The sequence below is a fragment of the Tiliqua scincoides genome, chromosome 8 (genome assembly GCF_035046505.1).
Source record: "Tiliqua scincoides isolate rTilSci1 chromosome 8, rTilSci1.hap2, whole genome shotgun sequence".
NCBI lineage: Eukaryota > Metazoa > Chordata > Lepidosauria > Squamata > Scincidae > Tiliqua > Tiliqua scincoides.
The window spans coordinates 56,409,957-56,437,155 of record NC_089828.1 but is presented as its reverse complement, the minus strand read 5'-3'; the positions used below and the strand labels follow the sequence as shown (position 1 = coordinate 56,437,155).

General features: G+C 46.5%; 2 protein-coding genes across 2 annotated transcripts; one reads left to right on the top strand and one right to left on the bottom strand.

Moving 5' to 3' along the window:
• Positions 1-15,482, top strand: LAT2 (linker for activation of T cells family member 2). The gene is made up of 13 exons (XM_066636380.1): positions 1-74; positions 4,766-4,877; positions 5,165-5,207; positions 6,046-6,089; positions 7,497-7,545; positions 7,648-7,703; positions 10,077-10,115; positions 11,056-11,086; positions 12,384-12,439; positions 13,171-13,227; positions 13,489-13,557; positions 14,771-14,835; positions 15,064-15,482. The coding sequence occupies exons 1-12, from the start codon at positions 30-32 to the stop codon at positions 14,827-14,829; spliced, it is 660 nt and encodes a 219-aa protein (XP_066492477.1). The 5' UTR covers positions 1-29; the 3' UTR covers positions 14,830-14,835; positions 15,064-15,482.
• A 798-nt stretch (positions 15,483-16,280) lies between these two features.
• Positions 16,281-26,271, bottom strand: RFC2 (replication factor C subunit 2). Its single transcript, XM_066635012.1, has 11 exons — positions 26,135-26,271; positions 24,183-24,252; positions 23,662-23,703; positions 22,695-22,801; positions 22,203-22,304; positions 20,519-20,619; positions 19,300-19,457; positions 18,765-18,830; positions 18,323-18,403; positions 17,394-17,507; positions 16,281-16,562 (listed from the first exon to the last, which is right to left on the bottom strand). Exons 1-11 carry the CDS (start codon positions 26,233-26,235, stop codon positions 16,452-16,454), a joined length of 1,053 nt encoding a protein of 350 aa, XP_066491109.1. The 5' UTR covers positions 26,236-26,271; the 3' UTR covers positions 16,281-16,451.
• Between the last annotated feature and the right edge of the window lie 928 nt (positions 26,272-27,199).

Below are 27,199 nucleotides of genomic sequence, written 5' to 3'. Positions count from 1 at the left end.
GTGGGAAGGGCTGGCAGCTGCTATAGCTGATGATCTCTCCATTCTTATGTAGGAAGAAAGAATCTCTGAATAAGGTAGGACCACCTTCAGAGGCCTTTCCACACCACTTCCTTGCCTTCTCGGACACTACCCTTTGAGTGGCTGTCATCCTCTTTGCTTATGCCAAAAACAGCCTCTTACTCTGCGACCCCGTTGCTTCCTCTTCATTCAGATCCTCTCTTTCTGTGATTGCATGGTGCCAGTCAAGTTGTGCAGTGCGTTCTTAGAAAACCAAAGGCTATGATAAATATGGGGAAAATTTAAGCTGTGAAAATGGACAGTCCAGAAGAAAAACATGCAGGCATGGCGAGAAATGAACTGGTGATGATGGACTGTTTCAAGGCAGAAGGCCTTAAGGTCCAGTGGGATCCTTTTATTTGTCTTTAAGGCACACCAAGATCTTCTGTTGCCTTTACTGCTACAGACTAACATCGTTACCCACCAGAAGTTTTTTCTTTTGAGTAAAATGTGGGTTAACTAACATTTGCTAGCTTTGATTGCTATATATCATGTTCTTAAACATGGGCATGTTCTTAAAATATAGGGTGGGCATGTTCTTAAAATTATACACTAATTAAAACAGGACGATCCATCCCAAATGGGGCGTTCTACACAGTGCGATTCCATTTTTGCTTTGTGCTCCAATCTGCAGGAGCCCCCAGCACTGTTTTCAGGGAGGGCTCAAAGAGCATGAGGAGGAACCAAGCTATTTATGTAGACATTTTCTCCACACGTTTGTTGGGGGGCTGCCTTCTGATCTGCCAACAGCACAATTTGATTGACTGAATCGAGCACAACCATTTATTCAATCAGCTGAGAGCCCTTACTTCTGAGTAAGCCTGTGTATATCAGGCTATTTAACGATAACCCTGCTCTGTCTCTAAAGGGGAAGGCAGGATATTAAATGAGTCTAATAGGTGTTTAAAAAAAATTTAATTTGAAAGGGATCCCAACTGTACTGAAGACTCTGAACATTGGTGAATGATAAAAGAAAATTAGATGTTTGTGTCAAGAACTTGGCCTGTCAACCTCAATTCTCTCTCCCTCTCCACCCGAACATTACATCTGCTGAGCTCTGGTCTGTTTTCTTAGAAAAGGGGCCGCTGCATCTCTTCCTCTTTCTCCCCACTTCAATTTTGGTTGTATGCAAGAACAAAATTCCTTTATTAATGAAAGTGAAACAATACAATTGCTAAATCAGACATAACATGCAGCAACTGTTACCCTGCACATGCCCAATCTTATCTGATCTTGGAAGCTAACCAGGGTCAGGCCTGGTTAGAACTTGGATGGGAGACTGCCTGGGAATACCGGGTGCTGTAGGCTTATACCATAGTCTTTTGATGCTGAAGGTTGTCAACCATTGCAGGAAGAAAAGAAAGGAAAAGAAATGTTTTACAAAAGAACTTAGCTATGTTTGCTATGTCTGATATTTTAATTGTCTAAAGATCAATAGGTGTTCCTTCTTTTGTTCCAATACTTTGACACAGACAACATACCCTGGCAGGTGATCATCAAAAACCCCACTTCTCTTAAATCTCTCTTCATTAATTTGATGCCAGGCAGGTTGATGAATCATTTCTGGGTCCAGGGGAAAGAGGGGAATCCAAACAGTTCTCAATCCGACCTACTAGCACTTTACTATGGTTTTACTCATACATTGTTTTATTGGGCACGTTAATTCTGGAAACTTCCTTGTGAAAATCTGAACAGGCGATGTAGAAAGACATTAAATCACAAAATAGTCTGCTGTTTATCCATAAAGTATTCGTCATAGGTGCTCTCTCAAATATAGAATAGAAAAACCAGCTTTACAATCGCATTAGGCCACATCTGCTTTTGGTTCGATTAAACGTCGGTCTTTTTGGTTGTTTGTGTAATCCCGCAGTTGGTTGGGTTTATAACTGGTGTTCTCATGGTTTTAATGTTGGGAGTTGGTTTCTACATTTTCCCTTTGGGGTTGCTGTTTGGAGATTATGACATTTTTATCTTGCCCTTTCTCCCAGAGATGTTGGGATAGACTACTAGAGCTTTCCTGGGCTTGATCACCAGACTTTAAGATTTCAGTTCTGTTCCATGCAAAGTATATAAAAGAAGACCACATGGTTTGCTGTGTGTCTCTCAGAGTGTCATGCATGCTGCATTGCCACAAACCTCAGTGCCTTGCTGTCTTTGCGCACTGTATAATGGATGAGTGATTTTTTCTGTGAACACTAGATCCCCTGACCACGTTATATATAGAAATCTAGGGCTTGATTCATACCAAGCTGGAGCAGTGCCCTATTTCCATTGACTAGCAGACGCTAGGCATTCAGCCATCAGCATGAAATTTTATACAGATAATGGGAAGCCCCCTTGGGAAGCACACACATGCTCCCTAGCCCTGACTTTTCTAGTTGGACTGCGTAGTGGTGAGAGATGGGAAAGACTGATTCCTGGGGACCTTCTGCCAATCAAACAAATGATGCAACCTGATGTCATCTTGGGTCCGCTGCCTCTGTGCTACCAAAAGGCCAGCTCCCTGCCCCAAGGTGCTTACAATCTAGGTAGTGACCCAAGGGGAGACAATGGAAGAAAGGCAGGGTATATGGGGAGAGTATGTATGATTCCAGCGAGTGCCACCCAGTTCCCAAGCAGTCACATAACTCTGCACAGGCCTGAGGAGAGGGAAGGGCAGGGGGACAAAATCTCCAGGGGTTGGGCCTCCAAGGGGACTGGGCCATGACAAGAAAACAAAAGTATCACAAAATAAGTTTGGGTACCTCAGCCTCAGCCTATCCAGGGCTTCATTTCCACTATAGCTTTAATCCACTTTCAATGCACTTCTATTGCAGTGGTTCTCACACATTTAGCACAGGGACCCACTTTTTAGAATGAGAATCTGTCAGGACCTGCCGGAAGTGATGTCATGACCGGAAGTGACATCATCAAGCAGGAAAATTTTTAACAGTCCTAGGCTGCAATCCTACCCACACTTACCCAGGAGTAAGTCCCATGTACTATAATTGTTAAAAGCATATAATAATAATACAGGTATTTCTATACCGCCTTTCTTGGTCCCCAGATTTCTCCTCAGACTTTATTCAAGGCGGTTTACATAGGCAGGCAAATTTAAATCCCCATAGGGATTTTTACAATTTGAAAGGTTCTATCTTTCAAGAAACCACAACATTCAGATGTTTCTTTCTTGATCTGGTTTCACATTCTGGCCTCCATCCTCCCACGCTCAGAGCAGATGGAATAACTCGGCTCAGCTTGTCAGCTGCTTCAAGTTTGCACGATGCCGGTGGCCTCGAACTGGCGACCTTCGGATGTTATCTTCAGGCAAAGGGAGGCTCAACCCTCTAGACCAGTTCTCCTGCCCAGATATACATAGTATCTTTAACAAGATATACATACGAGGTATCTTGTTAAAAGTACAGGTCTGTAACATTTCCCCAAATGCAATCACATACCATGGTAGCACCAAGTCTAATATATTAAAAATAAAATATTGAATTGAATGGGGACCCACCTGAAGTTGGCTCATGACCCACCTGGTGGGTCCTGACACAGAGTTTGAGAAACACTGCCCCAAGGCATTTCGGAGACTGCCATTTATTAAGCGTAGCTCTAATAGCTTCCAGATTCCTTAACAAACCCCTAGAATGCATTTGGGGGAACAGAAGTGCATTGAAAATGGAATAAAGCTCTCTAGTGGAAATGCAGCCCAGGTCTTCTCCATAAGCATCAGCATGTATTGTTACAATTCAAACCTGGGAAAGTGAAACTAACATCTTCAGACCTGAACTAGGAAGCCCCAGCAGTAGGTCACCCATTGCAGAATTCCCAGGCCCCAACCGTCAGCCGCTTAGTGTATGTCTAGAATCAAGTCTTGGATCAAGTCTATATGTGTTTTGGCATTGCTTGAAGGTGAAATTAATGGTGTGGAGTACCAATATAAAACTGGAGCACAGAAGAGAAAAAAGAAAAAGAAATGCTAAAAAAAGCCTGGCAAGTATATTCCACCTAGGTTTTGTTTCAAAGTCATCACCCAGCAGTGAAGATGGTGAAAGCCAGTCCTTAGATGCCCCTGCATTATTATTAGGGAAAAAAAGCAAATGAGGACTTGGCTGAGTTAAAAGACAAGAGACTCAATAGCACTACTCAAAGTAAGGAAATTATCCCACTCTGCTCAATGCTTTCATTTTGTTTCAATCCTGCTCAGGCAAGACCTGTCAATCAAAAAACTTTAAAAAAATGTAGTAGCATCTGATTTGTCGGGAAATTTAAGAAGGGGGGAGCAATCAAGCATCTTGTCCCAGGCCCAATGCCATCTCTCAGCAGTCCAGCCTCTGCATACCCATCACTGCCACCAAAGAGACCCCCTGATTGCTTGCAAAACAGAGCTTGCACCCCCTCCCAATCCACTTGGCCCCACCTCCAGTTTTTTGCTCCCTCTGTACAAGACTTTACACTTTGCCCTGTTCCCCCAAAATTGTTGTGTTCATTTTTCCACTGGTTCGTTGAGACTGTTGTCATTGAATTATCCCACATATACTTGCAGTTCCTCCTAATTTGTGAGATTTGGGCTGTAATCCTCTGCGCACGTTCCTGAGAGTAAGGCCCAATGGAAATTACATCTGGGTAGATGCACTTAAGATTGCACTCTTGGAGGTGCCAGTAACGGGGCGGTGTCCTTCTACCTGCTTGTTCCATTTTTAAAGAAGTGCTGTGTTTTTTGAAGGTTGGAATCCTACGCGATCGAACTATGAGCCAAGTGGAGCTGATTTGGGGGGCCTTCTCTTTGATGGTCTTGGGGGCCCTGCTGACGATGTGCATGAAGTGTCGATGGTTTGGTAAGACTTATCTCCCCCCCCCCCCAAGTGTGGTTGCCAAGTAATGCTGAGAAGACAGCCATCATTCAACCTCCGTTTTGCCTGCCTGTCAAATGGGTACAATAAGGCTCAACTCAGCATTGTGCAAAGTGTACATCCTTTTGCACATCTTCAGAGCATGCCTGTTTTCCTTTGTATCCTCCCTTCTGGTTCCACGTCTTTGCTATTCTTGGTCATGCCTCCTTTTTATTCTGCCTTCCACATGACACTTGCTCATAATTCTCTGTTTTGTTTTTAACCCTCTGTAGGCAGCAAACAGGAGAAGACGGGGCTGAGTCAGCAGAGTAATCAGTAAGTAATTAGAGGTCATTGCTGGGGGAGGGTTTAAATAACGAACATACAGTACTTCTGGAAAGTTCCATCCAGAATGGAATTGAAACAGATGTGCTCGTTTACTCCATAATTTTCTTGCAAAGGAAAGAAAGGGGAAGGTAACTTACTGTTATTATTAATTACTAATTATTAACAGTATTTATATACCGCTTTTCAACTAAAAGTTCACAAAGCGGTTACTGTTACAGAACCTGCTTTGCCTGTGGAGAGTCTCAGGTTCAAGCTCTGACAGCATCTCCAGGAAGGGCTAGGAAAGACCTTGTGCTACAAATGAGCCATTTGTGCTTAGCTAGGAGGCCATGTAAGCGGTGATAGAGCACATGATTTACAAACCAGAAGGTCCCTGGTTTAATCTCCAGCATCTTCAGCTAGGGGGCTGCAAAGGTTCCCTGGAGAGCTGCTGCCAGTCAAAGTAGACCAGTAGACAGTCCATCCAGCCTTTGATGGACGGGTCAGTGGTCTGACTCAGTAGGCAGCTACACCCATTCATCTGTGTTGAAATCTAACCTGCTTCAGAGTTCTACCCACCTCCTTTAAAAGTGGTTCCCTGGTTGCGCAATCTCTCTGAACATTCTCAACAACACCTCCTCTGAGCACAGTCTTCTCAGCTAGCACCTGATACAAAGAGTCACAAGCCAAGTCTAGCTCAATTCACACTGAAGCTGAATCTGCTGTTCTAGCTGTACAACGGAGGTGGAGCGCATCAAATTTGTGACTGACACATGTCATTTTGGGGGCCATCTGCATGGTGATATTTGTATGTCAATACCTCACTGGTCACTCTCTGTTCTTTCAGAATTGAAAACCAACAGATATTGGAAGTGGTGCGTTCCTCTTCAAGTGAGTGTCGGTGCTTTCTCAAAGTCTGTCCATTTGATTGATTGATTGATTGAGTGAGTGAGTGAGTGAGTGAGTGAGTGAGTGAGTGAGTGAGTGAGTGAGTGATACTATGCATATACAACTCTTCAGGCAAAAAAAATCTCAGGACAGTTTAAAACATGAAACAACAAAATAATCAGAATAACTAAAAACAGAGTTCTGAATGTCCTTTATCATTGCCAAGCACGGTGGCTACAGGTGGCCAATCCTGCCACACTTTCCCCCACATTTCGAGCATTAGCATGTGATAATGCTGGGCAGGAGGTCTGGTCGAGAGGGTAGAGCCTCCGTTAGCCTGAAGATAGCATCAGAAGGTCGCCGGTTCGAGGACACCGGCAGCTCCCTGAACGGCTGAGAATGGGGAGACCTTGAAGCAGCTGACAAGCTGAGCTGAGTGATTCCACCTGCTCTTGGTGTGAGCAAGAAGCGTCTTGGCTGCCCTCCATGTGAGAGATGGAGCTGCTTGTCGGCCTGTGTGGGAGAACTGGAGGCCAGAAGGGAGACCAAACCAGGAAGATCCACTCTGAAATGTTGTTGGTTCTTGAAAGAGAGAAACTCTATGATTGTAAAAATGAGGGATTTAGAAATGCCTGCCTATGTAAACCGCCTTGAATAAAGTCAGAGGAGTAATCCAATGACCAGAAAGGCAGTATATAAATACAGAGTTATTATTATTATTATTATAAAAACATGAGAGGCCAAAACAGGTAGCCAAGTTGCCCTATGGTAAGAGCTCTCCTCTCCTTGAGCAACTTAGAGGGATGGTTTGGGGAGGGGGAGAATTTGTCTTGACAGGGGATTGGAGAGATGCATGGAGTGACGTCCACCAATCGCTATTAGTCATGATTGGTACCTGGAACATGCATTCTCAGGCGGCCACTGTGGGAAATAGATGTTGCATAAAATGAACCTTTGGTCTGATCCAGCAGGGCTGCTGTTCCATTCTGACTAACTATAATAGGAATGGAACCTTCGCAAATAGGGGCATTCTATCTCTGATCTTTCAGTGCTGAGGACATAGGATGGGGGGATGAGGATGTTGCCTCCATGCCCTGCTTGTTTTCGTGGGTGCAACTGTTTGACCCCAGTGGGAAGCAGGATGCTGGGAAGGTGGGCCTGGGGACTGAACCAGCAAGGCTCTTGTGTGAGATGCCATATGTGAGAAATGGCAAATATAAGGTGCTTTCCCCACTTATCAAAGGGAAAGCAGTTTTAAGGAAATGATGCACTGACTTAGCAATGATGCATTGGACAAGACTTAGCTTCTGCCCCAGCATGCCAGCTGTCAGATGAGTCATGCCTGCAACTTTCCCCTTTCCCAAAGCGTGACTGAAGATTTGGCTTTCAGTTTCACTTGCTCCTTTGCAGTTTCAGGGCTGGAACACATGAAAAAGTCACGCAGAATCCCGGGACCGAGGTAAGCTGTGCTGTGCCAGTATGTTGGCCACCACGGTGCAAGTTTTTGGCCCTTTGGGAATAATTTCACACTGTTTACACAAACGTCCTTCTATTTTTGTAGCAAGCGGAAAACAAATGTGTCCATTCCTAAGCATCCCTCCATTTCAAGACATGCTGGTAAGTTTGTTTTTGATCCCTATAGGAAGGTGCCCCTAAGTTGCCTGTATCGAGTCTCATGATACATTTTGATCTTTTATGAGCACTCGGGTTAGATGTTAAACATTTTAGCCTGGCTGCCCTGTGTGTGTGACTACTAAATTGTCCTGCTTTGTGTTTCATCTTTTGATCTTATCCTATTGCTTTTTTTTTTTTTTAATTGATGTGTGCCATCTTGGGTATTTTTGTAAAAATGAAAAGGTGAGATAAATATGTTATTTATTTTCAGTCTTTCACATTTTTATACCGTCTCTCTTCTAAGCAGTTCAGAGTGATGTATAATTACCCCCCTCCTTTAATCCTCACAAGGTAGGTGAGGCTGAGAGATTGTGGGCACAATCCTAACCCATTTTCCTGCACTGACATAAGGGCAATGCAACTTCGAGGTAAGAGAACAAACTCTGCCATATCTTCAGGAGGCCTCCATGACTTCCCCCCAACTGCAGGATGCAGCACATGCCCCACTGGCACAGCTATGCCAGTGCTAGAAATTTGGTTAGGATTGCGCCCTGTGACTGGCCCAAGGTCAACCAGGTAGCTTCATATCTGAGCAGGGACTTGAACCTGGCTCTTCCCAGTCTAAGTCCAATTCCTAAACCACTACACCATACTGGCTCTCAATATGTTGTTGGATATGTTTATTAAATATGTCTTTATTGAAGTAGTTAAAGTAAATATAATGAATTACCAACATTACCGTTAATTATAATTCATTAATTGCGACGTGCACAGACAAACATAGTCACAGAAGTGATGGTTCCAAACCTCACAAATCAGGCCCATCCCCCCAATAAAATAGTTACCACAGACACTCGCCTATAAGCTGACCCCACAGATAAGTCGAGGGCAGGTTTTGAGCCAACAATCATGGAATTTTCTATGAACCTCGGTTAAGTTGGGGGTTAAACTTAGGGGGTTGTCTGGCTATAGTGTTGTCTGATTTTATTCGAGGCCAGATCCTGAAAAATAACCCAGCACTAATTGTTACATAAGAACCGTAGTCTCTAATTTAAAAAAAAACACATAGTAAAAGATCATAAGATACATTTTTATTCTTTTTAAATTCTGGTCTTCATCACCTTTTTGTAAACACTATCGGAGTAAGTGTACTGTAAACAACATACCAGTAAAATAGTGGTTCCCAACCTGGTATTCATGTACTCCCAGGGACACTCAACAGGACCTTTAGGGGTACTTGAAAAATAGTGGAATAATGGCAGAAAAAGGCAGGCTGTGCTCCAGAACGCCTTGCAAGACAGGAATGCCTTGCAAGGACCAGCAAGGCAAGAAGGGAGGTAGCTAGTTGGCTGTGAAAGCTCCACCAATATCTAGTTTTTGGCCATCAATTCATGTATGCACCAGTGATTGAAAACCAGCACAGTAAAAAAGCTGAAACATAATATGGAAAGTGATCAATCACCCAGAATTTCTCAGCACACTTCTGGTGCAAAACAGTGCAAAGGCAGAGTCTTCTGTTCTTCAAACAGATAAAAAGAGAAAACACTGTGATAAATACATGAATTCTGGGCTTTCGTAGAGAGGAGATGAGGGCTTGTATTATTAATTACAAACATTTTGCTAATATGAAGGGTACAATTTATGGAAATGGGCTGCCAAGGGATATGCAAGTGAAAAAGGTTGGGAACCACTGCAGGAGATCCATGAATCAAATCCACCTTTAAGGTGTCTGGTGTGTTAAGCCAGAAGCTCTACGTACAACATACAACCCGTAACACATAACTGGGAGTGTGCAATTCAATTCACAGCAGAGAGATGAGATCTTGGCAACCCTTTTCACTCAGAAGTAGACCCACCGCTTTCCATGGGTGTTATTCTTAAGTAAGGGTGCATTGAATTGTAGCCTGCTTCAGATGGAAAGGAGGATTCCCATCCTGGTGTTTCACAGAACAGACCTGCTTTGCAAGCATTTGCCAAGCAGAACCAGGCTGCAGCAGAAGGAAGGAGAAGAAAAGGTTAACCAATTGCTTCTAAGGAGCTGTGTCTGCCTGCTGCTCGAGAAACTTGGCGCCTGCCTATCTGCTGCTTGAGAAAGGAAACTTTTCAGAATTGATTGATCCGGAGATTAGGCAAAGTGAGAATTGGAGCTTGATTACTTGGCAAAAATTTCTCTGGAGTGAAAGGGGAAGTATGGGAGTGTGCTGAGCATCAGAGAGACTCTTGCCCACCTCCCCTCCCCTCCACACATTCCCCTCTCTCTGTTTTTCAACCCTGAGAGTAGAATGATTTGGTGCTCAAGAAAAAAAAAAGGTGCCTTTATTGTGCCAAAGACCCTCTGTCCACTAGCTCTTCCTGAACTATAGATTTCCTTTCCAGGTAGCTGTGCAGAGCCCAGGTATAAACATTCACGGAAAGGTGAGCATCTCATTTCAATTGGTTTTTGTTGCATAAAAAAAAAATTGATACCCAAATTTGCTCATGGCTTTTGGAATCCACAAAAGTTGCAAAGCAGGGATTCAGCCAGGTCCTCTTAGAGGGCAAAGATCCACTTAACAGATGGATACATTTCCTGTTCCTATTATGTTTCCTGGTGTGAATCACAATACTAACTTTAAAAGAATGTCTGTTGTATTCACTGGAAGTCCCTCTGTTCATTAGCAGAAGTTCTAGAACGTGGTAGAACTTCCTAGAAGCTTCTCAGAGTAGAACATCAAGATGGACACAGCAGGAAACATCTTGCTATGCCAGTTAAAAAAAAAAGCTTCCACTGGCCACACAGAGGTGGACTAGATGTGGACGTTCAGGTTTGTGTGTCGCTCTGGCTGTTACCAGCTCTGTCACCAACTTGTTCTGTCTCCCGAAAGGGTCTGAATGGAAAACTATTTGCTTGTAAGTTTTATAATTTTTACACAAAATAAGATCTGAGAGGACTTTTAGGGAGAGGGCCATTGTGCTCCAAACTTCCAGGGCACACCAGTAGACTTTTCATGGCACACCAGTGTGCCATGGCTTACTGAGTGAAAATTACTGAGGTAGAGAGAGGTTGTGTCTGCCACAGTTCCCTCCTTACAGAAGCATCCAGGAGCCATCTTGTATGCCCTGTTAATGTGCGCCTTTCTCCATCCATCATCTTCTCCTCCTCTTTGGCAAGAGTGCTGCCATTTTGTCCTGGGTTGGCCATATTGGTTCTCAGCCCTGTGCCAGGTTTTTGCTTGGCTCTTTTTTCCTTCTCAACCCATAAGTGTGAGATGGCAGTGCTAGCAGGTTTGGGGGTGATCCGACATGGGTTTTTCCAGCTCTGTGCCACTCCTCTACATGACCCCATGAACTAATAGCACATAAATTGTGTTTTCAGAAACTGCCACAGACCCAGAGACTGCATACGTGTAAGTCCAGGAGAACTATAGGTTTTGGGACAGTTTATGGATGAGTTCCTCACCGTCTTCCCCCGTTCATTTTATGTGCTCTCTCCCGTCCCCACCCCCTGTTTCTCAGTTGTCAAATTGAAATCCTCAGCCCAGATCTTCAGAATTCTCAATTTCTGTTCAGAATCCTTGTACAGAGAAAAGGAGTTTCCACCCTTAGCACTCCTGTGTGTAAAGCTGTATCTAGTATTTCTCTAGGGTAGACTGCCCCATTCCCAGGAGGACTGAATGGCAAGCAGATCAGTAATTCCCTCATAACTAAAAGGAGCTTTTAGATCCCTACCACCAAACCCAAGTCTCTTAAGTGTATTTTAACGTCTGAGTTCTTTGTGCCTGAAACCTATCAATGGAAAAAGACTTGTTTCCAACTTCAGGGATACTTATTTACTTACCATGAACACATTTCGTAACTTTGTCTCTTAAATCATCTATCCTCCCTATTTCCACCACACCCTTTAAGAACCTTGCCAAGCTCACAGTCCCAGTAAAGAAGAGAGCTACTTTTTAGGATCATAAGAACATAAGAAGAGCCCCCGCTGGATCAGGCCAAAGGCCCATTTAGTCCAACTTCCTGAATCTCACAGTGGCCCACCAGCTGTCTCAGGGAATGCGCAAGGCAACAAGAGACCTGCATCCTGGTGCCCTCCCTTGCATCTGGCATGATGAGGTAGTCACCTTCTAAAATCAGGAGGTTGCACATACTCATCTTGGCTTGTAACCTGTGATATTTTTTTCTCCAGAAATTTGTCCAATCCCCTCTTAAAGACCTCTAGGCCAGATGCCATCGCCACATCCTGTGGCAAGGCGTTCCACAGACTGATTGCATGCTGTGTAAAGAAATACTTTCTTTTGCTGTCCTAACTCTCCCAGCACTCAGTTTTAGTGGATGTCCCCTGGTTCTGGTGTTGTGTGAAAGGGCCTCCCTCAAACCATTCTATCCATCCCTTGCATAATTCTGCATGTCTCAGTCATGTCCCCTCTCAGGTCCCCTTTTTTCGAGACCGAAGAGCCCCAAAGGTGATCATTTCAGGCAAAGGTGATGGAGATATTACAAAATCCACCACTGATTTAAAAAAAGAATAATTCTTTAAAAGCCCGAAGACAAGATCTTAGTGAGACTATTGGCTGAGAGACTGAGCTGTGAATCATTAATTCCCTGATTCAACCCTCCCTTTCCCTCCTCTTGCCCCAGGCAGCCCCAACCCCAGGCATTAGAGGTTGTGTCTCTTGTGCTACCATTTCTTTTTGTCTGTCGCAGAGAGCCCATCCGTGCAGATTATTCCAACTGCGGAGAGTTCCTAAGACCACCAAACGGTAAGCTGAGGAGGAAAGCATGGTGTATTTGCTAAGGGATGTTTCTCAGAGATCTGGGGCATGATCCCAAGATCCCAGAACTGACCCAAGACCTCCCAGAGCCTGGGAGGTGAGGTGCCAAATATCCCACTTGTCCAGTAGCACACCAGCTGTGTCTGGAGATGAGAATGGTTGGCTAGAGCAGCAGAGATGCTAGACAGTCTAGCCCACCACTCGCCTCTCCTCCACACTTCCTTTTCTGCTCTGTACCCCTCTTCCTTTTTGATTCCAGGAAATGGGGAGGGGAGGTAGATGTGGGGTGGCTGGCAGGAATCCTCCACCAGCCTGAGGTGATCATCTTCAAATCCCCACTCCTAAAATGCACAGAAGAGGGCTGGGAAGACCTGTGTGGTTTGCTGAGAGCTTGCAAGCCCTCCAGTGTTTCACAAACCTAAGTAGGGACACTCCCTTGTCTACTTAATACCCCCTATTCTTATACCAAAAATCACTGGACAAGTTCTTCCCATATCTACATATTGCTGAAGGATCTTTCCCATTTGTGAGGTGAGCGGAGTAGACAGTACATCTGTGGGTTCTTGCAGGTATAGCTGCAGATTTGGGGGACAGGGTGGGAGTCAGTTGCTGCCACAAACCAGCCCATTTACGCACCTCTCTCTAGGCACCTTCTAATAAGTAGTGCTAGACTTTCCTTTGCTGTATGAAGTAAAACCTCTCCCTTCCTCATTCTGCAGATGAAGACTCCCACGCTTATGAAAACGTGATTGGACCATCCCAGAGCAGTGGATACGGTAAATCCAAGTACTTCAAGTACTTCTCACTTCACTTACACCATGCATCAGCTTGGGGAGAGGGTGTGGGACCTTTATGCACAAGGTCCCAGCTTTGGTCAGCAGCAACAGCTTCAGATAGGGTGGAGAGAACCTTTTCTGAAGCCATGGAGAGCAGCTGCTCGCCAGTGCGGCCAGTCCGACTCAGCAGAAGGTGGAAAGAAGCTAGAAATGAATCTAAATGCAATTTCTGCATCCTTTTTGCCTGTTTCCCTTCTTTAGTCATGGCAGAAGCAGATGTCTACGAGAACAGCAGAGCCATCCAGCTATGGAAACGTTCATGCGTGTCAGGTAAACCCTGGACTTTTACTACTCTGAGAAATTCAATGGAGCATTGAATGCATTAGAAGGGCATAAGAGAAATACGACAGACACATCGCGCACCACTCAGAGCATAATATGCTGCTTCAAGGCCTCTGTTGAAGCTGTCAGTGGCTTCATTCTGATGTGGACAGTGGCGCACAGGACACGATCAAACCAGACACTGAAGGCACAAAACAGAGCTGGCCCAACTTTGCAGCAAGGCGAGGTGGGAGATTTGGGAGAGCAGTACAGGAGGTTGATCTGATCTAGTTCACAGCAGCACATGCCACAAAACTTTTGTTTGTGCTTGCTGCTTTCCAGTCTGGAAACAGGACACCGAACAAAATCAATGGGGGGATCTGAGATTAGGAAGAGGGAATGTAATTCTGTGTGGATTGCCAGGAGGGAAGAATTGACTGTTATGGCTACAAAAATTTCTTCGGGGACCAAGAGGGTTGGATTTAGAGTGCTTCCAAAAGTGAGCCAGCATTCCTATTTAGAACAGAGGCCTCCAAACTTTTCAATCCGAGGGCCACATTGTATATTTTATACATTTTCTCGGGCTGAAAAAAAAAACAGTTTAAGAAACCAATGAATTTTAAATGAATAAGCTTTACTTGGATCTTTTTTGTAACCAACCTGATTTGATTCAGAACAATAGAGAAAGGTGACAATTGCAAAGAAAAAATGCTGTGTTTAAACTGATAAATGATATATAATGAATAAAAATGTCACACGTCAACAAAAAAAAATTGCAGTAAAAATATTTTAAGTTGTTGCAGACTGGATGTGGCTGCCAGGCAGTAGTTTGGAGACGTCTGCTCTAGTATATAACATATTTTTAAAGGCTTTCAAGCTGTACTAAGTTATAGTTATGCAAGTGGTTTTTGGGGGGACGGGACACACACATCCTTCCCATAACCAGTCTCTCTCCGAGACTTGTTGCGAAGCAGAGAACTTAAATACTTAAAAAGTTTTGGTTCTTCGATTAAAAAAAAAAATGTACGTAGGACACAAAATTTCAGAACCACAACTGGACAGGAACCCTTGATTTCAATTAAGGTTCAGCAGGAGGTCATGTGCTTGATCCATAACACTATCTAACACGCACATGTGAAGGTGCTGTTTGCATCAGTGACCAAAAGAGCTTGGTGGAAATTCAAAATTCTCCTTCACTGCTGACCATGTTTTCTCACTGCAGAGAGCTCCACTGATGATGAACCAGATTACATCAATGCAGAGGTGGCCCTGCAAGCCTGACAGCAGGTAATTCCATGAGTCTCTGCATTGGCCAGGAAAGCGCACACCCATTGTACCCACCCTGCTGGGTTGTCCAGTTATTTTACTCGCCCACCTTGGAAGTCGAGATGAGTATGATATGGAAAACCTCACAAGATTGATTGGGCCTGCGATATTTAGATTCAAAATAATTCAGACTGTGGCTGTATGCAGGTCTGCAGGGACTCTAATCACATCCTTCTGCTCTCCTGCCAGCTTCTTTGCATAGGAACTGCCCCAAAGCCGCGATGAACAGCTTCAGGAGTTCAGCCTTCATCCCAAGAACTACAACGGTTGGAATAACCTTGTCGCCTCAGAGGCTTCGTCTGTTCAACGCTGATGTGTGTAGCTCTGAGCAAATGCACAGGACTGCAGCCCTTCCTGAGAAGCAGGGCATGTACTGAAGGCTCTATTGGGGAGGGACTCCCTCTGGAAGAGTCACGCATCAAGTAGGACAAAACAGCAGCTTGCAAACTTGTTTTCTACATCAGTTTTTCAGACATATTGAAGTCTGTACACTGTATAGTTTACACATAAAAAGTTTGTTTAGGTCTAGGATGTACAATTGAAACAGATTTAACAAGGTTCCATAGGGGTTTTGGTATCCAGCTTCGGGTACCAACATTATAGAATAAGCAGGGTATAAATGGATTAAATAAAATAGTAATAACATTGGGAGTGTGCAAAGTGTTTCGCATGTAAGGATTACAACAATCCTGTAGAGTGGGTTACAGCCCCATAAAGCAGCCAGGAAAGAGTGACTGGCCTGAAGCGAGATGCAAAGAAAGGGAATCCTCATTGGCAGGTCCATCTCACAGCCGCTACCCTACGGCAATGGTTTTCAAACTGGGGCGTTGCAACGCCCCAGCCTGAAGGCCCCTGGCCTCTGTCCCCTTAAGGGGCGGGGGGGCAGCGAGGAGGCAGGGATGCGAACCCCAGGATCACATTGCTAATGGGGCTGCAGGGACTCTGATGCACTCACCAGTCCCTGCAGCAGCTGTCCTGGGGGGTGGGGAGCCCAGGTTGTCAAAAGTGAAAGTGGAGCAATCACACTTCACTTCCGCAAAACCGCAAGTAGAGCGCGATTGCTCCACCTTCACTTTAAGAAGCCTGGGGAGCCCTGCAGATGCTTGCACAGGGCTCCCTGCACCCCAGGATGGCTGCTGCGGGGACTGCTGAGTGCATGCAGCACTCGCTGCTAATGGGGACTGCTGAGCCCCATTAGCAGCGAAAGAGACACCTGCCCCCGCCCCCACCAAGATTTACTGCGGTTCAAACTCTCCCTGAGAGCTTGAAAACCGCTGCCCTATGGCAACTCACAAAGAGCTACTTAACTGCCACACAGCTCCTGAGAAGAGGACCATGCAGTAGTGTGAGATAAGCTCTTCTCTGTTATGGCAACTTCACAGTGTAGGAAAATGAGACCCACCATGTTTATCTCCAACTTTATTTAATCTAAAAAAGCATAAACAAACCTGCAACTCGCAAGACCAAAAACCGTTTTGAGAGTTGTATCCAAAGCCAAGTGAAAGTCACTGTGTTGCTGTATAGTGAGCTGCAGCCACTCTGCATCATCTCCTCCTTGCAAGGCTCCCTCAAGCCCCTCAGCTTGGGGCAGGAGCAGCTGTCTTCTGGCACAGGCGGGCGAGCAGGCCGGCCATTTGTAAGAGTGAGTTCACCCCGTCCACTATTTTCATGTGCGTGTAGCCAATCTCCTTGACAGGGAAAAAGAAGTTAGACTCCAATGATTTCCTGCAATTTCCTAGTAAAGAAAAGGTTGGCTTAATGCAACTCCAACAAAAAATGTCCCTGTGACCAGATCAGCTTGAAAGGAATGTGGTGGAATGGCAATGGTGGAATGGAATGTGATGGAATGGTACCATCGGAACGGGGAGGACTTTTTTGGGACACAGTTTGGAAATCGCTGCTTTAAAAAGAGCTTCTAGTCTGTCTTTTAGAAAGTGCCGAAAGTTTTCAAGAGGCTGCATGATTTAAAGACATACCCCACCTGCAACCTTGCCACTGAATACACGCAAGAGAAATGAAGAGGGAAGATAAGCCATAGTCACAGGCAGCTGAAGCTGTCAGTCCAGCGACTGGCCCCTGTGGTCTGCCATTTTCTACAGTGATGACAACAGATCTGCCGGGTTTCAGGCCATGGTATGCACTGCCTGGAGACAGAAGTCAGAGCCTCCTGCGTGCAAAGCATACGCACAGTGACCACTAAGCTACAGGTGCTTCTGCTAAATGTACAAAGCTGCCTGTTACTGAGTCATCACGTGTTTGGTGTATGTAGCTCTGTATGGTCTACTTCGCTGATTGGCTGTGACTCCCCCTGGTTCTAGGCAGGGGTCTTTCCCAGCCCTACCTGGAAATACTTGGAGAGATTAAAGCTGGAACTATGAGTGAAAAACAAAACTTTGGGAAAAGCGTTTTATAATTAAACACAGATATTGAGCAGTCGATACGTCTGAATTAACCAGGGTTAACCTCAATTGAGTTAACCCCTCCAAAGCTGCCACTTCCATGTAAGAACCCAGACCAACCTTGATAAACTCCAGCTTCAGATACTCGGCCATCTGGAAGGTTTTACATACTCGGAAAATGTTGCCAATGATGTCTTCAGGGGAGTAGCCAAGTCTCCACAAGTGGGCAAGAATCTGTGAGAAGAAAAAAAGGGTGAGCCCTTGATTAAAAAGAAATTCAAAATATCAATACAGACTCTGCCTTAGTTTGAAGCAGCTTTAAACATTAGCTTGCTCTGAATTTCACCATGAAGACACAATCCTGGGTGTAAAAATGGACTGCTAGGGCCAGAACCTTGGATTGTCTGTATGCAAAGCAGGGAATGGTTCCACCTACTGAACTACAGGGAGGGGAGATCAAGCCTCTCTCTGAACTGCTGCTCAGGAGCTTGAAAAGCAGCTTGTGGTATTACACACAGACACAGGACAGCAAGACACTTCCTTCCTCTGGACAAGATGACCCTGCCCATACACAGTGCTGCAAGAAACCACACAGCCAAAGAGGCCACGAGGGTGGGCTTGACACTGAGAGCCGGCTCTGCGATGGACCGTTGCCCTGGTTTCCGTGTGCAGGGGCAAGAGATCATTTTAGCACCAATGACTTCACTTGTGGTTTCAGCCACCCCATTCACAAATGATGGTGTGTGCACATCCACTGCCACATCAGGCCTGGATGGATTCCCCCTGCCACTAATGCTCGCCCCGTGTAGGACCGACTTGACAGGAGACAGTACAGCTCCTGCCACCTGCTCTTAATTCTCTTCCCCAAAGTATGCATTCGTCAGGCTTCAGTCTTGGGGGAAAAACTAATCTCAGGCACCCCACTTGATGCAGAAGCTGAAGCATGTAGGCCAGAGACAGACTGACCCACCCCACAAGCTGCCAGAGTTAGCCAGCTGGCAAGGCAGAATCTGAACCCACACAAGCCTGTACTCTTCCCTTGCACCCACCTTGTATGCCTCGTCTATATTTGCGCTGACGCAGTGCCCAAGCATCTCCTTCACCAGCAGAGGGTGGGGCTCGTCACACACCTGTGGTGGACAACAGACACAAACAGCTGAGGTGGTCTTTCAACAAGCCCCTGCTCCACTCAGCTCAGCGCTGGCTACGCAGATTGGCAGCGGCTCTCCGGCTCTGCCCTTACCAGTTTTTTTTACTGTGTTAGGTACAGCTCTTATGCTTTCTATACTGCCAATCTCTTTTAAAGAGGCAAAATGAGAGGAGTTAACACATGCAAAGAGGCCCAGATTTCCTTGATCTTTAACACTTTCGCAGAAGACGGTATTTTGATAGGCACAGCTTCTTCCACCCTTGCCAAGCAACTCTAAAAGGAGTCGCACAATAGCTTGTATCTGGTCGCTCCCAAGAGAGGAGGAAAACCCCTTTGCTAACCTTGAACACATTCTCACTGTTGATGAAGCCAAATCCAGAATAGGTGGACTGCAGGTTGTTCAGCGCCTGTTAAAACAGCAAGGAGAACTTTACTTTCTTTATGTTTTGTTTCTTTTGCTTTATGTTTCTTTTTTAAAAACAGAACAGTGATGGTTCCTGAAAATGTCCAAGTTATTTAAGGCAATTCATCAGGCAGGAGAAAAAGGTAGCTCAACCTCACACATTTTCTCCTGGGGATGATCTGAGAATCGGTTCTGCTCAATACCCAGTGACTTTATTTTGTGGAAAGGGAGACTGAAAGAGTTATTTTCTTCGCAACTCCTCTGTGGTTGCCTGCTGCAGAGACCACAGCCTTCTGCAGACCTTCTGCTCCCTCCTGCTAAAGGCCAGAGCTCTGTGTGGGACTTCAGAAACCAACAACTGCAAAGCCACACATCTCGATGTGTGATAAGCGGCAGAGCAGAGGATGAAGTTTCCCACTCAGGTTGCTGACAGAACAGCCTCAAAAGAAGCTGCAATGGGGCCACCCACCCACCTGCCTCATGTCTCCCTGGGCTGTGAAGATAATGGCTTCCAGGCCGTCATCCGTGTACTGCACATTCTCCTTCTCGACAATTTTCATTAGCCTTGCAAGGATCTGGGCGTCTGTCAGCTTTGTGTATCGGAGCACTGCACAGCGAGACTGGATGGGCTCTGGGGAAAACAGAGAGGGGGTGGCTTTTTAAAACTTCACATTCCATCCCATCCACAAGATAGATGCATCCCTTCCTCCAGCACAAGGGGTCTCATCTAAGCTCTTGCGTCTTCCTTCTGCGTTTCTAACTCTTATAGAAGAACTCTTATAACCAAGCGGTTTCTAACTCTTATAGACCCAGTATGCAAATGAGCCTGGATTGGCAGTGGAATAAAACCCAGATTGCATTTCCCTCTTATTCACCAGGAGCACAAGTAGTGCTCCTGCACAGGACTCATTGATGTGAATGGGAACTGTGCAAGAAATTAGGTCCTTGTGTCAAACTGATCCACCTCTTTTCTTGCGACACTTAATCACATCCTGAATTGATTACCTATAGCAAAGGCCTCACCTATTCTCTGCCTGAAACCCACCAGAGCACCAGCCACAGAGGCTCCTTTATTGGCCACTGAAAGCACAGATGAGTTTATCTACAGGGAAATCTCACCATGATGCAAGAGATCTTCTATAATTTTCCTAGTTGAGCTGCTACCTAACAGGCCAGACCTCAATAATTTCATAGTCCCCTTGATCTGCCTGCCAGTTTGAATCATCTCCTCTGCACTGCCTTTTTAAATTCAGAGAAGAGGGGGAAACAGGTCCTGTTCTGACCACCAGGGGGCAGGTCCCCCCACCAAAAGGCAGGTCCTGCCCCCACCACCAGGGGAGGGGTTGTAGCTCAGTGATGGAGTGCATGATTCACATGTAGAAGGCCCCAGGTTCAATGCCTGACATCTCCAGGTATGGTGGAGATAAATTCCCACACAGGTGTTACCAGGCAGTCTAGATGGTGCTTAGCCAAGATGGACCCAAGGTTCTCAGTACCTGAAGACAACTTCCTAATCTGCAGCTTGGGGCAACTGCCTCACAGTCAGACGGGAACACCATCCTGCTAGGGCCTTTTGACACTTGTACAACAGCCATAGAAATGGTGCATTGACCTCAGCAACAAGAACAAGAAATCACTAGAGGACACGCACGCACCCCGTCCTCGCAAGAGGCCAAAAGCTTTCCCTTTTACCTATGATTTTGTCAGAAGCATTGCAAGCAAGTGCAAAGCGGGTGGTTTTGGAGTAAATTTCCATTGTGCGTCTCAGTGCTTGCTGGGCTCCATCTGTCATGCTGGTGCGGGGAGAGCAAAGAGATAGTTTAGATCAACGGTTGCCAAACTCACAACTGCCGTGCATGGAAAAAGCAGTCTATGTTCAGACCAGTGCTTACCATTCCGACACGATCCTTGAAAGAAGCCCCCCCAACAGCTGTAACGTGATGCGCTTGGCATCTGTAGCGTCTCGCGTCTGTAGCCCACTGCCCCAGGAAGCTTTGTCCATGCATTTCCAGGCAGACACAACTGCCTAGAGCAAACAGTAAGTGTTGCTCACAGAAGGGAGGGCTTCAGCGTTGCATCAGATATGGCCCACAGACTGTAGTTTAGCCAACGTTGGTTTAGACCAGGGGTCTCCAAACTCCAGCCCGGGGGCCAGATGCAGCCCACAGCGAGCCTCTATCCGGCCCGTAGCCAACCCCTGATCCCCTGAGAGCCTCTTGCCCAGTTGGCTGGCAACCTTCAGTCTCGAAAGATTATGGTATAAGCCTACAGCACCCGGTATTCCCAGGCGGTCTCCCATCCAAGTACTAACCAGGCCTGACCCAGCTGACCAAACACAACCAGAGTTGTGCTTGTGGGGTGGGGGAATGGCGGTCTGTTTAAGTGTGTGCTTTGGGCTGTGTTGGTGTTTGGAGAAATCCTGGGCATTTGAGCCCATTCATTTAATCATTCATCTAAGTTCCATCTCTAATGTATTTATTTAAATTTTATATTTAATTATCTTTTTTGGCCCTTGACACTGTGCCAGACATTTGACGCAGCCCTTCAGCCGAAAAGTTTAGAGACCCCTGGTTTAGACCATGGCAACCTGCTAAAATGCTGAATCACCCAGCATTATACCTTGTGGGGGGGGGCCCTCTCTTTTGTTGCTGCTCTCAAGCTACCTATAAGTATCTGTAGGTAAACACTGCTGTTTCCCCAAAAAATCATTGTTCCAACTCCCATCAGCCTTTGGAGAATCAAGTTACAGCAGCAGTTTTCAACACTTTTCTGCTCATGGCACACTGACCTCTATGGTTTGCGCCTCTTGCGATGTCACTTCTGGCTTTCAAGAGACTCTTCCGGTTCTGTGGCTCTGTTTTTAGGCCAACTATCTGTAGTAACAGATTGTGCGTCCCTCTTCATTTGATGACGGAGGAAGAGGGGACAGGCCATTTGTTATTAACACACAGTTGCCCTCAAAATAGAGCTGCAGAACCCAGAAGAATTTTCCAGTGATTTTCAACCGCTGGGCTCTAAACTCCTGTGGACATTTTATGGCACACCAATGTGCTATGGCAGCACACCAGGTGAAAAGAGATGATAGCCTAAATGGTAAATAGTTCTTTTAAACAGCAGCTGCCTCTTTGCTGCTGCTGGGGCAACGGGCTGCCTGCAGTGCTACAAGGAGGAACAGGTAGATGCTGGGCAGTCCTGAAGGGGACACAATCTGGTGAGTAGCGAAGACAGCATCTCTCAAGTATTTGCGTGACAGGAGAGATGTCATCTCACCCTTCTGTTCTCTCAGGACTGACAAGAAGTCAGCCCTTAAGACACACTAGAAATTGTGCATATAGATCAAATGTGGAGTCTGAGGTTAGGCAAAAGATCCACACACCTGTCTGCTTCGTCCAAAATGATGATTTTGTGCCGACCTTTTGGAAGTGTGACTTTCTGCTGCGCAAACATCTTGATTTTGTTTCTCACAACGTCAATGCCTCTGAAACCAGAACATTCAAGTATTTACTTATTGAAAAGAGACAAATAGAATCCAATTGGAGTTTTTTTTCCTGTGGGGCAAGAGTCAATTCAAAGACAAAAATGGGGCCTGGAGCTAAGGAGCCATGCCCCAACATCTCCAGGCAAAGGATAAGATGATGGAAAAGAGCCTAGTTCAAAAGCCTGGAGTTTCCCAGGATTGAATCTGAGACCTTCTGCATGCAAAACAGATACCCTTGGGTACAGTGCCTGACATTCGCAGACCCCTTTGGGAAGCTGCTGCCAGTCAGTGCAGAAATCCTTGAGCTAGATGTACCTGGAAGAAGTCAGCTTCATTGTCTCTGTAACTTTAAGGTGGGATAGGGCCAAACTCTTGCTGGAACCAACTCACCTGTCATTTGATGCATTCAGCTCCAGAACAGCCTCCTTCAAGGCTGAACCCAACAAGGCACGTGCGAGGCAGAGAATGCTGGTCGTTTTCCCAGTTCCTGGAGGACCCTTTCAAAGAGAAGCCAAGAGCTTGAAGCCATTGCAAGGAGTTCCAAGTCACACCTCAAACATTCCAAGTAACCCATAAGCTGACTTCTGACATGGGCACAAGCTGTGAGGTGTGAATTAACACACCTCTTGCAAGGTCTGTACGCACACAAGAAAGTCCTGCTGGATCAGGCCATGGCCCACCTAGTCTAGCATCCTGTTTCTATAGCAATTCACCAGCAGAAAAAAAGCGTAAGTTTCTCCCACCACTGTTCCGCTGCAACTGATGTTCAGAGGCATGTGGCCACTGAATCAGATCTAACCTGCCCAGCAGTACCCACAGGCAGTGGTCCCTCTACAGAAGCCCCCCACCACTGCTGTCCCTCTCAGTGCTCTGCAGCTCAGCAATGATATCAGTAATCGCTCCAGCGTCTTCCCCCAAACAGCCATGTTAGGGCTCTATGCATTGTGGGGATGGGGGTTAGTTAGTAACAACTGCCAATGGGTTTTAGTATCTGCCTCTTCTAAGAGCATTAAAAGAATTATAGTATATTACTAGAGGTGATTTTTTTTGGTGATAATGAAATAAAGACACTTAATATCTGCTGACATTACACTACCTATATCACCTACTGAGTACACTTCTAAAGCAATTATAATTTATAAAAAGGTGCCCTTGGAAAAAAAATAACACCACTTCCTGCACTTCTAACTTTGGAAAACATCAAGATCCATGAAAAAATAAAACTGTTTTCACCCACCTCTAGTTATGGCTCAGTAAACTAATTTGAGCATCAACATCATACCTGCTGGCAACCCTGTTTGATGTTCAGACAAAAAGAAGCTCCCCCCAACTTTGCTCTGATCTCACCAATACTCACTGCAATAATAATATTTGGAACATTTCCTTCCCTGGCAAAGACCTAGAAAGAGACCATTCAAAGAAAGATGGATTCAGTTTGTGATAACTAGGAAAGTACATTTCTTGCAATGCTGAATGCTAACGGGACGGTGTCATTATGACATTTATAAAAATAACAGGAAAGCAAAAACAGGGGTACAGCTTGAAACCACCATTTGCCCAATGGCTTGGAAGTCTAAACCATTGGATTCTAAACTATGGTTTGTTCAAATGGTGGTTTGGAACGACGTCTGAACTGTGCCACAGCAGGGGGCTTCAAGCACAGAGTGGCATCAAGGATGGGGCACTGTCTGAGGGTCCTTGCCCATGGGAAGGCCCACCTGACCACCTCTGAAGCCCACTATCCCAATAGTTGGTGGCAGCAATGATGTAAGTTGCAACTCTAGCACCGGCATGATTCACGTGCACTTCTGAACCACTCTCCTGACACTCTGCAAGACAAAGATGCCTCTTCTCACAACTGAGCTGTTGTCTCCCTACCTCCAATCTGCTAACAGTATCTTCATTTCCGACAATTTCTGAGAGCTTCGTTGGCCTGTATTTTTCAACCCTATGAGAAGAATGGTAAGGAACCTTATACATACAATTGCATGCAAGGCTGAAAAAGAAAAAACCTATTTGGGGCAAGGGAAAATCTTGGAAGTCAGCATTTTAGTGCTCTATAAGCAGAATGTGGTATAATAAATAAAAATACAGGTAAATGTGTTTCGTGAAGGTTTCTTTAACTCTTACGTGTTCAGCTTCACACCATCATGTGTTATGCACAGAACCTCAAGCGCACTTGTTGTCAAACACAATGTTTCCATTACATCTCACAAGCCACAGGGCACCTGGGTATTTCCTGGCATAAAGATTATTTCTGGTAGGAAAATAAGCAGTCCTGAGAAGTTAACATGTTGCTATAACATGTGTTAGATTAAGAGTCCCCCTGGATCAGGCCAATCTAGTCCAACTTCCTGTGTCTCACAGGGGCCCACCAGATGCCTCAGGAAACACACAAGACAACAAGAGACCTGCATCCCGGTGCCCTCCCTTGTACCCATTCCATTCCTTGTACCCATCCCATTCAGAGGTAGCCCACTTCTAAAACCAGGAAGTTGCATAAATCCATCACAACTTGTAATCTGTGATGGACTTTACCTCCAGAAATCTGTCCAATTTCCTTTACAAGGCATCTAGGCCGGGGGTGTCAAACTTATTTCATATAGGGGGCAATCATGGCACCGGCTGAGGTCTTGGAAGTGACATCACTCAGCAGATGATGGCACAGAAATAAGCACTTTGCTCTCACATAGAAACTCATGAGCTCCAAGTGAGAGAAGAGAAAACAAGCAAATCCTGTGCATATTTGAAGACAAGAGAGAGCCCCATTATGACACTGGGAGAGCCCAATTATAACAGGGGTCGGGTAATTGCTTCCAGGGGCCACATCTGGCCTGCGGGCCTTATGTTTGACACCCCTGATCCAGGCCTTCAGGTACCATCACCACATCCTGTGGCAAGCAGTTCCACAGACTAATGACACGCTGGGTATAAGAGCTGCGTGCTTGTGTTCCATTCGCTGACTGTCAAAGACAGAAAGGGGGTGATGCTGATCCTCTGGAAGGACTCTTGCCGACATGACATGATGTGTTACGCCGAGGAGGAGCACCTTGTTCCCCGGAATGGATGTGACAACACTTAGGAGGAACATGGCTTCCTTCTTGTTATAGCAAAGGTTGTTATGGTACATGATGCATCAGCTCCAGATCCCCCTGCCCCATTGGGAGAGTCTTACAGCAGCCTCCAGTCAGACCCCCCATGCCATGGCCCAGGGCAAGGCTGCCCCCCATGCCATAGGGAAGGCTGCCCCCCATGCCGTGGCCCAGGGCAAGGCTGCCCCCCATGCCATAGGGAAGGCTGCCCCCCATGCCGTGGCCCAGGGCAAGGCTGCCCCCCCATGTCATAGGGAAAGCTGCCCCCATGCCATAGGAAAGGCTGCCCCCCCATGCCATGGCCCAGGGCAAGGCTGCCCCCATGCCATAGGGAAGGCTGCCCCCCATGCCATAGGGAAGGCTGCCCCCCCATGCTGTGGCCCAGGGGAAGGCTGCCCCCCCATGCCATGGCCCAGGGCAAGGCTGCCCCCCCATGCCATAGGGAAGGCTGCCCCCCCATGCTGTGGCCCAGGGGAAGGCTGCCCCCCCATGCTGTGGCCCAGGGCAAGGCTGCCCCCCATGCCATAGGGAAGGCTGCCCCCCATGCCATGACCCAGGGCAAGGCTGCCCCATACCATAGGGGAAGGCTGCCCCCATGCCAAGGCTGCCCCCCTGCCATGCTCCAGGGCAAGGCCCCCTCCCCATTGCTCCCCCAGACACCCTCCCAAGCCCCAGTGCACCTCCCCGCCCCCTGCAGGCACTGGGGGCCCCTTGCACCCGGGGGGCTTTTCCCCTCACCAAGGCAACTCGTAATGGCCGCTCCCCGCGGCGCCCCCTCCTCGCTTCTCTGCTGGCGGGGTCTTCTCAGGCCCGGCCACCTCCATGGTAACCGCCGCCATGACGGCTTCCCGCCCAAAGCCGCGTAGGCCCCGCCCCATTCTCCAGACCCGCGCGCGAGGAGCGCCATTTTGGCTGTGGGCGGAGGGCGCGCGTCGGATGGGGCCTCTCGCCTCCCCCTGCCCACAGTCAAAATGGCGCCGGAGCAGGGGGCGGGGCCGACACTGAGCGCGTGTAATTCATGACACCGGCCAGCAGGCGGAGCCCGAACCACCCATTCTCAATGGATTTGAATAGCAATATAGCCATAGCCAAGAGTCAAACTAGCCAGAATAACATGGATGGGGAAGTCTTTGCCCAGTACTCCATATTGCACCCATTTTGCAGGCCGGGGAACTGAGGCTGCCATCCTGGCCGCACTTCTTTACCTGGGAATAAGCCCCATTGACTTTAATGGGACTTGCTTCCGAGCAGACATGCATAGGCTTGGGCTCTGAGGCTGAGAGAGTTCACATCCTCAAGCCCATCCACTTGGTTTGAGGCTAAGGTTAGATTTGAATTTGGAACCAAGACCCATAGTTCATCTTTAGAATCCGATCGGGCTGCATCAGGGGGGTCAAACCCATTTCATACGGAGGGCCAAAGTGAGCATTCGTGGTACCTGCTGCGGGCCGGAAGTGACGTCATTCAGCCGAGAGTGACATCATTTAGCAGAAAGTGATGTCATTCAGCAGAAAGTAACGTCATTCAGCAGGATGTGATGTCATTCAGCAGGCCAGAAATAAGCACTTTGTTCTCACTTAGAAACTCATGAAGTCCAAGTGACAGAAAACAAGCAAATCTTCATGTTTTTGAGATATGAAAGAACCCAATTATAATGGGGCCGGATCAATTGCTTCTAGGGGGCCACATTTGGCCCATGGGTCTTGTGTCTGACACCTCTGGGTCAAATTATGCGTATCAACAACCCTCCCCCTATTTTGAGGAATATTTTAAATGGCACCATATTATGGAATTTCAAGCCAA